Source organism: Varanus komodoensis, unplaced genomic scaffold (assembly GCF_004798865.1).
Source record: "Varanus komodoensis strain SLA01 unplaced genomic scaffold, ASM479886v1 scaffold23, whole genome shotgun sequence".
Lineage (NCBI taxonomy): Eukaryota > Metazoa > Chordata > Lepidosauria > Squamata > Varanidae > Varanus > Varanus komodoensis.
Genome location: NW_025335627.1, coordinates 6,753,538 through 6,767,036, shown reverse-complemented (window position 1 = coordinate 6,767,036; position 13,499 = coordinate 6,753,538). Strand labels below are relative to the sequence as shown.

General features: G+C 39.9%; 1 protein-coding gene across 1 annotated transcript in view; it reads right to left on the bottom strand.

Moving 5' to 3' along the window:
* HECW2 (HECT, C2 and WW domain containing E3 ubiquitin protein ligase 2) overlaps positions 1 to 13,499 on the bottom strand; it is a 202,388-nt gene that overhangs the window by 94,194 nt on the left and 94,695 nt on the right. The window contains exons 4-5 of the mRNA XM_044432035.1: positions 11,844 to 11,951; positions 3,430 to 3,524 (exon numbers count right to left, since the gene is read on the bottom strand). Coding sequence (XP_044287970.1) covers positions 3,430 to 3,524; positions 11,844 to 11,951 — 203 coding nt within the window. The remainder of the gene's footprint in view (positions 1 to 3,429; positions 3,525 to 11,843; positions 11,952 to 13,499) is intronic.

Sequence of the window (13,499 nt, the reverse complement as noted above, 5' to 3'; positions counted from 1 at the left end):
CTTGGATGAAACTGATTATCTGGACCCATTTCAGTCTGGCTTCAGACCCGGGTACGGTACTGAATCTGCCTTGGTCGCCCTGTATGATGACCTGTGCAGGGAGAAGGACAGGGGGAGTGCATTCCTGTTGGTTCTTCTGGACATCTCAGCGGCTTTCGATACCATCGACCATGGTATCCTTCTGGATAGGCTAGCAGGAGTGTGGGTTGGAGGCACTGCTCTGCAGTGGTTCTGCTCTTATCTCAATGACCATTTCCAGAAGGTGGTGCTGGGGGACTATGGCTCTGCGCCATGACAGCTATGCCATGGAGTACCGCAGGGGTCCATTTTGTCCCCTTTGCTGTTTAACATCTACATGAAACCACTGGGAGAGGTCATCAGGAGGTGTGGGCTGCGGAATCATCAGTACGCTGAGGATACCCAGCTCTACCTCTCGTTTTCCACCAATCCAGATGAGGCAGTGGCTGTGCTGAACCGGTGCCTGGCCGAAGTAATGGGCTGGATGAGGGCCAATAAACTGAAGCTCAATCCAGACAAGACGGAGGTCCTGTTGGTCGGCGGATCGAGCTTCAGTGAGGCTGAATTGAACCTAGTCCTGAATGGGGTTGCACTCCCTCTTAGGGACAAGGTTCACAGCTTGGGAGTGCTCCTCGACCCAGAGCTTTCACTGAAAGCTCAGGTAACAGCAGTGGCGAGGAGCGCTTTCCTCCAGCTTCGGCTGATCCATCAGCTGCGCCCCTACCTGGAGTACGACTGCCTGGCAACAGTGACACACGCGTTGGTGACTTCCCACCTTGACTTCTGTAACGCGCTCTACGTGGGGCTACCCTTGAAGATGGTCCGGATACTTCAATTGGTGCAGAATAGAGCTGCCAGGTTGCTGACGGGGACTGGGTGTTGTTCTCATATAACCCCAGTTCTCCGTCAGCTCCACTGGCTCCCGATTAAAGTCCAGGCCCAATTCAAGGTGTTGGTTATGACCTATAAAGCCCTAAATGGCTTGGGACCTGGATATCTAAAGGAACGCTTGCGCCCATATATGCCCTCCTGCCCCTTGAGATCAGCAACGGATGCCCTTCTCCGGGAACCCTCTGTGAATATTAGGAGGATAGGTACTCGGAGGAGGGCTTTCTCTGCGGTGGCGCCCCATCTATGGAATGCGCTCCCCAGAGAGTTCCACCTGGTGCCATCGTTATTTGTTTTTCGGCGCCAGGCTAAGACCTTTTTATTTAAAACTTATTTTAATTGCTAAATTATTGAATTAATTAGGATTTTAAAAATTGTAGCTGAGAATGCACCGGAGGGTTTTAATTTTTTTCTTTTAAATTGTTATATTATTATTATTATTTATGTATGTTTTTATGTATTCTTTGTAAGCCGCCCCAAGGCTTTGTTGCGATGGGGGCGGCATAGAAATGTTTTAAATAAATAAATAAATAAATAGGTCAACATTTTTCTTCCATGCGTAAGCTAGTGAGGTAATACTACTGAGGTAACAATCTGAATTTACAGAGCATCAGCATAGCACCTTGTGTTGTTGTTTTGGCTTATGTAACCCCCTTTATTGATTTGTTGTTATTAACATTATTTATTAACAAAAGGACCTTGCAAATTCTGCCATGTCTTTTTTTCCTCCCATAAGGGGCCTCTTTGACTTGCATTACATTCCACTGTTACAGGAAAAAAGCTCCATGAACCTAAAAGGGTTGTTTCTACAAACAACAGGCTTGTGTATAGTCAGCCATTCCCTCTAAAAGAAACTCAGGTGGTTCAGTGTCAATAGGAATGGAAGCAAAACAGGGCCAGGGAGAAAGAAGAGGGAGATGTCAGTATGCCTGGGTACAGCCAGAGGTGTGCAGAAGTATAAACCCTTTGTATTAAAGAAATACCCAATGAGATTTTTAAAAAGCTACCCAAAAGTACAAGTAAGACCAAGCATACTCAGTGGCCTCAAACAGCTATGACATTAAAAGCATCAGCTGAAAAACATAAGAGGAAGATCAAGAATGGAGAAAGTGAATGAGCCTCCATTAACCCTTTACAGCAGGTACTATCCTGGAAATGGAAGGGCTGGTGCATCCTTGAACAGAAGCATTCTTGTTATGGGGCAATGACAGACTGCAACGTTTTGCTGTACAACCCATTTGCTGTATGAATTGTTTGTATGTATGTGCAGTATTATATAAATCAGACCTTAATATTCCATCCCATGGGAGGGCTGAAAGCAGTGACAAAGGGACAGTTTGCCCAGAAAACGTTGACAAGATCTCTTCCAAGAAGCAGCAACACGTTTATACCTGGCTCTGAAAAGCTTTTTCATGCCTCCCTGAAGAAACTGTATTTGTGTGACTCTCCTAAAAAGAAGATGCACCACTATCATATATGCTGCACACAGGGAAATGCTATTCTTGTTTCTTTTGTTTTATGAGGACTTAAAGTATTGATAGTGAACAGAGCATCGTCTTTATACTTGCCTAACAATGAATACAATATTCATTATGTTCTTCTTTTTGTATTCCATAGATTAATATTCCTATCAATGTTTCAAGTGCTTTGGGATAAAAGTAAAATGTCTGTGCAAATAGTGTAACTTGCACTGATGCAATATTATTGGTTGGTTAAAAGCGGGGGAGTTAAGTTGTGTTTTAGGATTTTCTTTTAAATACATGTATAAGGGATTGAAAAAACCTGAAACACAGTAGCCTGGGAGCTTGTTCCATAAGTACCCTTAAACTGAACACAACCTATTATTTCACCACCACGGCAAATGGGAGTTGCAGTAGTATTTATCAACAGTAATGTTATGTTTGTGTTATGGATGCCTGCAACAGATTAGAAGAGAGAAGCTCAGATAGAGCTGCAACCATTGTGGGCTCAATTGCCACCCCCAAACAGCTTGGTTGGGGTACCATGTCTAAAGGTTTTAGCACAACTACCTACCACTGCAGTCTAAATATTAGATTGCAAAAGCTGTTTACTTGTATTTACAATTAGAAAGAGAGAATTTTGCTGTGGCCTACTTGGCTTGAAGGAAACCACTGTGAATGTTCTGCAGGGAGGTAATTAAGGACAGCAATAACCCCACTTTATATTGATAAGGAATTGTAGGGTTAAAAAAAGAGAAAGCAGTGAGAGCCAAACACCTGATCTAGGAAGCCAGAAGACTAACAATTCAATACACACAGTTATAACCATTATAAAATTCTGGGTATTTGAAGTCAGCACTATTCATCTCAGTGACAAGGTGAGGATATAAGTGAAATGAACTGCAGAAAGAATGGCAGGATTTCACGCATCGCTTCTTTACATTGACAACTTCATTAGAGAAGATAATTTACTGGAAAATACTCATTGCCAAACAAAATTAGTAAATTTAATGTAAGCTTTAAACAGACTGGCCTGATGTCAGCCATGAATAAATAGACTTACCATTGCAGCAGGGTTTTTCACAGTGATACATGGAGTCGTTGCTCTCAGGGCTCCACTAATACCATGGTAGTATTTAAAACAGATCTTGATTTCAGCTACAGAGAAGAAAGTGGGAAAAGAAAGGGAGAACTCATGCAACATTCAAATAGAACAGAACCCCTGCTTCTGCTTCAAAGTTAATTAAGAATGTATTACTTATAATGTGGCAATTTGTCCTAATAATTTGGGGAAGGTATAAGCCATTATTTTAATATGGATCTTCTTAAAGACTTTTGTGACAGTGTGCATACAAATAAGCTGCTGAAACCCCAATGAACTCAGAAGGATTTAAGGAGCCTCGATGCGTGGAGGACTGCAGCCCTGGAATCTTTCCTTTAATTCATTTTCTCTTTAATGAGTAGCTACAAGTACCTGTCATCCTTCACCACCATGCCAAAAGTGCATTCACTTTAAGACATTATCCACGTGCTGACAATTAACATCAAGTATAATCTGTCACAAACCCCGGGTTAAGCAGTACAGAGGGTAAGGGACTGAGGAGGAACTGGGATAAATTTCCACCGAGTGAGGGTTGAACAAATCAGAGATCTCTCTCAGCCAAAACTCCAAATTAAAGATTCAAAGGCTAGAGAAAGAACTAGCGAGGGCAAAAAATATTGGAGTATACTATTTCCTCCTCCAGTCTACTTCTGATCACCTTTGTTTTTAGGAATCCTTAATGAACCTTGCCATTCTTCCTAGGTCAACCAGTTACCTGCGGCAGTATTCTTTCTCTTTCCTCACTGCTACCCACTGTTACCATCAGCCTGGAGTAGCCCACTTCGCCAGACTAAATCAACTCTAGCTTACATGGGCCCAAGAAACAAAAACTTCCCTTTTGCAATCTGTTGCAGTTCTCTAGCAGACTATCTGAATAGTGGGACTGCAATGTGGATGACCCGCTTGAGGTAATGTGGAGGGCAAGCTTGCCACTTAGTCAATCTATTCAACAGTAAACTGCCCAGCTGCCTGAACAGTAAGAATCTTTCAGTCTCCATCTTAGAGCAGGGCATGAGCATTACTGGAAGTCAGCATAAAAAAGACAAGAGACTCTTCTGAAATCTCCACCCAGGCAAGGGGAGCACCAGAGGAAATATACTCCACTGAGAAAAGAAGTGTGATATTCTCTTCTCTTCTCTTCTCTTCTCTTCTCTTCTCTTCTCTTCTCTTCTCTTCCAGAATGGGTGCTAGAAGCAACTCTCCCTGGAAGTAAGGAAACCCCAGGAAGGACTGCTCAAGGTTTCTCTGGTACCCAGGTGTCATTCTTTTTCACATTAAGTGGGTAAAGACATGATACAGATACCAGGAGAGGTTTGTCACAAACATGGTAGGTGTTCAAGGATCCAGGGAGGCAGCTTAGTACTGGCTAGACTGTATTTTCTTTTTTGCAGTCTAGCATCCCCTCTGACCAGTGTAGAAAGTCACAGTCCTAGACTTGGATTGTATAAAGTCATACTGCTGCTTTATGTAGATGACTCAGTAATTCTCGGTCAAACATGCAGAGATCTGTATTGTTTGATCAACAGCTGTGCAGAATATTTGGATAAAAATGGGCTGCAAATAAAACACAGCAAATCCAAAGTAATGGTCTTTGCCAAAACACGGAAAAAAATTTAAAAAATTAAGGGGAACAATGCAGAACAGGTTAAGCAATTCAAATATCGGGAATTAATTTTCATTATAAGAATTCCAGGGTCTGTCATTGGAAAGCTGTACTTAATGCAGCCTGGCTTTCAGTTCAGTCCGTTATAAGATTGTGTTCCAACAGAGCGAATAGCTATGTGCCATCTGCACTTCAAAATAATACCCCAAGTAATATATGGTGTCACTGTTTGGCTAAACATGTTGAATCATTCAACTGAATGGATACAATCTCCTTTCATCCAGAAAATCTTGGGACTGCCGGGGTGTGTCCCCTATTCAGTACCATGCTTGGACACTGGACAATCCCAGTTGGAAACAATGGCTTGGCTGAACTCCATATGGCTTTGGCTATGTGTATATTATAAAGCAGATTGTGACAGCTTGACAGACTCTGTACTTCCTATAGGGATCTCCTCACTTGTTAAGAAATTAAAGTGCTGGGGTATAGACCCTGATCAGTTAGGTTTTCTAAGTCAAAAGCAAGCTTTCCAAATAATTAAAAGGAGAATTTGGGATATAGAACTCTAGGAGTTGTTGAGTGCTGCCAATAAAACTTATTCCCCTCTGTGCCTACATATTCCAATCAAAACAGGACAAATGGCCACATTTTTTGCCATACTTAAAGGGTCACAAGAGCACAGGGCATATTCTTTGGCAAGATGCAGTGACATGCTGTCCGCCCTAATGTCAGATAGATTTAAGGGGGTGCCATATATTGAAAGAAACTGCCAATGTGGACAAGGTGTGGAAACAATGTCACACATGCTTTTGGACTGCTCACTTTTTGAAAAGTTGCACACCAAATTTCTAGGTTCAGTTCTGATCAATATCAGAGCTCGGTCAGACCAGGAAAAGGTCCAATTTGTTCCATCCACAGAATCACTTACATTGTAGAGGGAATAGCAGCCTTTTTGTGCGAGATTGTTAAAAGCTGCTCTACTGCCCATTAGTAATGCTGTTTTTGGGGGTTCTCTGCAGGATTGTGTGGATTCGTGCAAATTTATATTGCGTTTTTATGCCAATAAAGGTTCCCACTACAATTTTCTTATTTGCTTTTTATTTGCCACTGAAGCTCTTATGCCTCTTTAAACCACTAACTATGAGGGGGTCTTCAAAAAGTTTCTTTTATATTTTATAAATATATTTTATAGATATATTTGCTGATGGCATTAAAACGTTGGTAGAACACCAGGAAAAATGCATTGCAAAGGAAGGTGACTATGTAAAGTGATGTAATTCGTTGTTGAAATTCTTAATAGTTTTAAAAAGTGCAGAAAGTTTTTGAACAACCCTCATAGTATGTGCTCAAAATGTGAGCAGTCTTTTCCTCATTCTGTACTTTTCTGTACTAGTAAATATTTTACTCTGTTTTCACTAAAACCCAGATTGTGTGCTTCAAAGGTGAATGCAGGAGAGGCACACTACACATCTAGATTATACACAAGGTGCTGAGTGCAACCTGCAACTTAGCTGAGTTCCTGTAAAGTCACAGGTGGGCTGATAAGAAGCCCATCTCAATGGACCAAATGGAATCCTGAATCAGTCCTCTTGAGGGATCAAGAGCACTTGAAGACGGCATCTGCTTTATTCTTGGTGGTGGCAGCCAGCTTTGCACCCTCAGATGGGGTTTCTTCCAGGCACCAGGTCACCCATCCCTCAATGCACGCACACTTCAAGGTGTTGGAAATAAAAAACATATTTGGTAGATGGGGCAAATTTATCCTCCATTGCACACATGCCACATTAAGCCAAAGTCCTCTACAGTGTGTGAATAACTCCTATCAATTCTAAGCTATATTTGATTTGAGAGTTGCAAGAGATATCACAAAATTAAAAAGCAGGGACAGGGCAAGCAAAGGCAGACCATTATAAGGGGCACCAAAATGTACTCATGGGATGCAAACAAGCAAACTCCCTCTCTGGAAATAAAAAAAATCATACAAAGGTGAAGAACTGCTGGAAATACGTGCCCTTGACTTAGACTCCAACAAATATACTGAGCATCGTCCTCAAAACATTCTAAAAGCACTTTCCTGAAGGGCTTTACCCATATTATTTTCAGTACAATTAATTCTAGCAGCTGATTTTCCTCACATGAAAGGCAGAGTTTTGCAATGTTTATTGAATCATAACTTTCAATGACTCAAAACTGAGATGCCCAGAAACAGAAAAAATAAGCTTGAGCTTTTGGAGCTGTGTAGAGCAAAATAAATTCAAGATCTCAGCTAAAGATAAACTATTCCTTTCAAGATGTTCCTCCATGTAAATTTTTACAGAGCTGCCCATGAATACAAGCAAATAAATACAAGAATTCAGAAAAGGACAAAGCAGTTGTCACCTTTCTGCCTGTGCTTAGGTGACATTGATAATGCTTTGCATTGAAAACATTGGGCTACCGCAGCAATTAATCATTTGCCTTCTCAAACTCATGCTTTGTGAATACATGCAGGTATTTTGGTTACTGTAAATCATGCCACCAGCTATTGGACAAAGATAAAACATGAGAGAAGAAGTAAACTCACCTACCTGAACTACATAGTAAATGTGGCAAATCTTCTAAATCAATTTTAAAATGACTACAAAACATTGGGCTGCAAGTAGAGCTGCACAAAAATAGTTGGGGAAACTTGGGAGATGTTTGGGATGAGGGACAAGGGAGTGGCAGAGGAGAATTGTTTACTGTTTTTGCAAATTGCCTCTGGCCAATTTTTGGAAACTCTGCCCTTGTACTGCAGCTCTGCCCACGCTTGGATGTCACATCCTTGTCACAGAATCCCCAATTGTCAGCAAAGGTCTTTTGGGAGCAGGCTGGCTCAGTGAGAGAAGAGGCAAGAGTTTTTGCAAATTGCCTCTGACCAATTTTTGGAAACTCTGCCCTTGTACTGCAGCTCTGCCCATGCTTGCATGTCACATCCTTGTCACAGAATCCCCAATCGTCAGCAAAGGTCTTTTGGGAGCGGGCTGGCTCAGTGAGAGAAGAGGCAAGAGTTCAATTCTGTTTGCACTCCCTTGGGACCAACTCAGTATTATCTGACAATGACAGTTTTAAATTTAGGTTCTGCTTCTAGGCTGTGCACTTGAGGACCGAGAAGACTGCATTTATTTTACTCTTGGGGGAGGCAGCCGTGCCAGTGGGCCCTGTTGCACCAGGCTTTGCACCCTCAGATTGGGTTGTTTGCAAGCACTAGGGCACACACCCCTCAGATCTGATTAACTTCTGAGTATCAAGTTACCCCCTCGGTTGCACATTTTGAAAAGAATTAGCAGCACTACATTGCAATGGTATCCCAGCTTCTTTCCTCTTGGAAGGAAAGCTCAGATAGCTCCATTTTATCCTCAGAGTAACAGCCCATGGGGAAGGTTAGGCTGAGAGAGACTGGCCCAAGGTCTCCCAGTGAGCTTCATGGCTGAATGGGGACTAGAACGAGGATCCCCAGGTCTCCAGTCCACACTCTCACCACCACATCACACTGGCTTACCTAATTTTGTTGCCTTCATTAGTAAAGACTGCTGCAATATTAACTTAGCAAATAGTTCAAAGGCCAAATTTAGAACAACAAAAATTTGAAAACTATCCATTGACTATCAATAATCCCTTGGGTATCGCTATGTAATTCAATACCAATGTTTTAAACTGAGCTTTCTAAATGACAGATACTGACCGGGCAACATGGGATTCAAGATACATAATTCAAGCACGGCATGTTGTCACTTATTCAAACTATATTGTACTGGCTGATCTCACATTTTTAATTTAAAATCCAGGGATGTTTTTCCTCCAGCAAGGTGCAAATTGTGCATTAGGCACAGGCACACAGTCCATCCAGTTTCATTTCCTACATTAATTCAAGAATTGATTTTGAAAAATGAATGTTGATAGCAATTCTGCATAGCTTTCCAATTCTCTCTGAAATTAAAAATGAACCGAGAGCTTAAAAAGGAGCTGCTTGGATCCAGTGGCATGTAAACTCAGCGCATTTTTTTTGCACCTGTTGTAGCACCCCTTTCTCTGAAAAGTCATTCCTTGGGCACATGGTGCACACTATAACAGGTGAGGGCTGTAGTATGGAAGGATGCAGTGAAAGGAAAGAATGAGCAGGAGCCAGCATGGGGTGTTTTGAACAAGTATCTTTTGTTCATGCAGGGACCCGCTAGATCCAAGGAACAATTTTGACAAAATTAGGGTAAATCAACTTATCCTGATTCTGTTAGCATATCAAAAATAATCATGGTTTTGTGACTTATATAAATGATCGTGTATTCCTCTGTAGTGAATCAGTATTTATTTTAGCAGGAGGCTACATATCTGAAAAAATTGGAGTCTGTAAATTCTAACATAAACTAACCTAATATACACACTCCTGACTAAGATGCAAAGTTTCCTTTTGCAATGAAGTTCTTGGCTTAAAAAGCATTTACAATATGTATTTTAAATATAATTAATGTGTACATTCAGATAAAAATATTCATATCTGTGAATTTTCATGCAAATTTGCAGATTAATGTGGAAACAGGATGGGACATATTTATGAATGAACACATGTGAATATGATATGAATTAGAAATCAACTAATTAATCCATTCCTATGTTGGTGGTAAATATTTTCAGCAAAAAAACAAAAACAAAAAAAATCCTTGGCATAATTTGGGAGCATCTATATTAAAGCCCTGCTATTTTAGCACCATATTTTATCTATCATTTATTCTAGATTAGTTTCATCTACTCTCAGTATTTAAGATACATCTTATTGGCATCATGAAAGTGCCAGTGCTCCAAGGCAAATCAGGACCTAAGAAAAACCACCACCACCCATTTAAAAAAAACCAGCAGCTAGCTGACTCTGTGAAAATATCTATTATATCTTGATGAAGACAACCATATATTGTAGCAGAAGACACATCAAATCATTCTGAACATCTTGCTTGCTTTCTTGTTCTCCAAAGGCTGTAAAGGATATACTTTCATGTACTCCCAGGCTGTAAAAGATATACTTTGAACAGAGGGTCAAAGATATTAATGATAAGCAATCCTGTTTCTAGACCAACGTCATTCCATTTATTATCTATGTACATTATGTACAGTATTGTATTTTAAAGGTAGTTATTATGTATAAAATACCCAGACAGCACTGGTTATTGGGAGGTAATAAATGAAATTATCTAGATCAGCCTTCCTTACCTTGTGCCTTCCAGACATGTTTGGACTGCCACGCACAGAATTTCCAGTCAATGGTCATGCTGGATGGGAATTCTGGGAGTTGCAGTCCAAATGCCTCTGAAGGCCACAAGGTTAGGGAACAAGGTTCTATTATACAGAGGAGCTAGGAAGCAATGACCAACTCAGTACAGCTATTAGTGTGACAGGAAGAGCCATAATAACCTGAAAGAGCAATTTTCCAGTCACCTTCTCATTACATAGCAAGCTATGAAAATCTCCCTGCTTTTCAGAGGAAGAAGGTCTTCTTCACTTAATTCAATCAAAAAGAGAGTGATATTTCATGCAGATATTTCAGACACTATCTTCATTCTTAGTCCAGAGAATGGGAGAGAGAAGTATTCTTGTGTTGATTAAAATCTTCCATGGGGCAGGGCTCCCCCTTCATTTGAACATCAGTGTTTTAGTTCGTACGTTCACAAATTTGCAAATCCACATAATTTATTAGTATTAACTGGGTGTTACAGGCAACACACTCCAAGGGCCATTTATATTGCTTAATAGCCTTTTCAAATCAATAGGCTAATAATCAATGAAAGCTGAAGCTCACTTATGCAACTCACTTCCCTGCACTATTTTAGAGGATCCAGCACAAACTGCAGCCTCACCAGGCAAAAAGACTACACTGCTAAGTGCTACACACACACAGGATGGAACTTTGGGGCAAAGTTCAAGGGTACCAACTCAGCAGAATGAGCAGGAGGGTCTCCAGACGCAACACAGCTGATTTGCTATATTTCCAAGTGACTGATCTAGATCATTCTAGATCTTTTCTTTTATAACTTTTCTTTTATAACTTCTTTCTTATCTTTTATATTTTTTATTTATTTTATATTATTGATTTTAATTTTATATTGTTATTTTTGTATTGTATTGTATTGTATTGTGTTGTAAGCCGCCCCGAGGCTTCGGCAAGGGGCGGCATAGAAATGTTCTAATCATCATCATCATCATCATCATCAAGTCCAGATATCCTATGTGTTGCTGCTATCATCAGTATTATTAATATCAATATGCTTTCTTAAGAACATACCTTTTATTCTGCTTTTCCTCTTATTGACTTGCTCAGTTTTTAGAAACAGTTAACAGGCATAGCCACAAAAACTTCATGAAAAGGATAAACCACCAAAGAAAATCTTCAGGCATTTTTCTAACAGCTGAAATTGCTCAAGTGTTATCTATATTCAAATTTCTTAAAGCAGCATACACTACACTCTTCCGAAGTTATGTTTCAGTATCCATCCAAATTATGTTATAGTGGCTGCCAAATTAGCAACTTTCTTCTGTTAACAAGTACCTGATAGTTTACATTTGAATGACTGGATTTTTCTACTGCCACCATCTCCTTCCTGACAATTTTCTGAAAGGATGTTTCTCCTTTCTACACACTTCTTTTTCTGTAATTAAAGTGTAGTGTTGAATATGCTAAAGTACTTCAAAAACAGTTATCTCAAGAAAATAAGCATTGCTTCTTTACATATTCACATACTCATCTCATATTATTCAAACTACTTACGTTCCATGAAATAGGGGCCAGGTTCAATTCGCCATACAATTTGCCCTTTCTGTGTTCCAGTCACACCACGGTTCTTGGAATCCCAGAAGTTTGCTGGTGAGTTCTCATCTGAAAGACAAAAAGAGTCATTTTCCTCTTAAAAATATCATACAGAATAATACCACTTGACACCTGAAAAGCAGCTTGTGCCATATAAAGGATGGACTGCAACCCAAACTATGTCAGTTGCAGCTCGTGAGAAATAAAATCACTTGCTTCACAAGTACATCCTTGTATCAGGTGCACTGTCAGGTGAACATTTAAAAAATAATTTAACTACTATAGATAAGTTCAGGGGTGCAGAACCTCAGGTCAAGGGCCAAAGTGGATTCTATGGGGGAACACAGAAAACCAAACCCACTTCTTTTGTCTGCAGACCCTTCCCCCAACCATTATCTGATGGTTTCCAACTTTTGTGCAGGCTTTCCCTAATGTAAAAGATTGAAGCCACTCTTACTGTTTAGTTACTAACAGTGAGGGCACTGAGTTAAAATATCCCTGGTTAATTTTTGCATTTTGGCCCTCCAAGTTCTCTTCTAAAATGGAAATTGGCCCTTGGGACTGAAGGAGGTTTTGCATTTGTGTACAGGTGTGTGGTTATTTATATTAAGACATATGTTTTATATGTCTTAATACAAATACAAGATAAACAGAAAAGCTTTGCAAAGGGTACTTTCCTTTCTCTGTGAAAATGAAGTCATGTAAGCTCACAACTAACAACTTACAACTAAAACTGTCTTTCAAATACGATTGTATACATCTTTGTACATATACTAAGCTGTCCTGACACTTGACCCTTGGGAAAAACATCTTTCTACTGCTTTTCCTCAAGGAATTCAAATGCTGAGGATGAGAACAAGCTAATAAACAAGCAGAACTAGTAGGGAGTGAAAATACCTCACAGCATGGCTATTAGGTATACTGTATATACTGTTACAAGTTACGGGAATGTAGCTCCAGGACCTTTTTCAGAGCAATAGCCATGGAGCATATCAGGGCAACTGACAGATCCTCTTCTTGCTCTGGCAATGGAATGAGATAACAAGGCTTTCAAGTATTAATTACTGCTAGTGTGAGATTAGATTAAATCAGTGAGAAAAAGAATCAAAGCAAAGGCTGATTGGTCTTACCTCTTATTTGATGGGGCTTTTTAATGCTAGCAGTTTAAATGGTAACACTTCTTTGTAAGATTGCACTATAATTAAAAATCTAAAGGCTGCATTTCAGCTTGCTAGAAGTCTTTTGTTAAATGTGTTTTGCAAACTGAATTTATACAGTCTGAAATAAGCACCACTGAATTCAATAGAGCTTACTTCCAGGTAACTGTATTCAATGAAAGTCATGCTCTATAAGCTGTGAAATTTTATTACTGGCTGGCTTGCTTTGTTTGTCTATGTTAAAAATAAATGATAATTATTTTAGGAACATGTACAATTTATACATTAATTGTATAAATGACTACATTGGGGTGGATGGTCAGGAGGACCGTGAAGAGCTCTAACACTTCAACATTTACCACAACATCCCTGATTACTGAAAGCTTTGCTTCAGCTTTGGCAGGACTTGGATAGTAAAAGAAGAAAGAAAAAAATCAATTGCCAAATCAGTCAACTATCT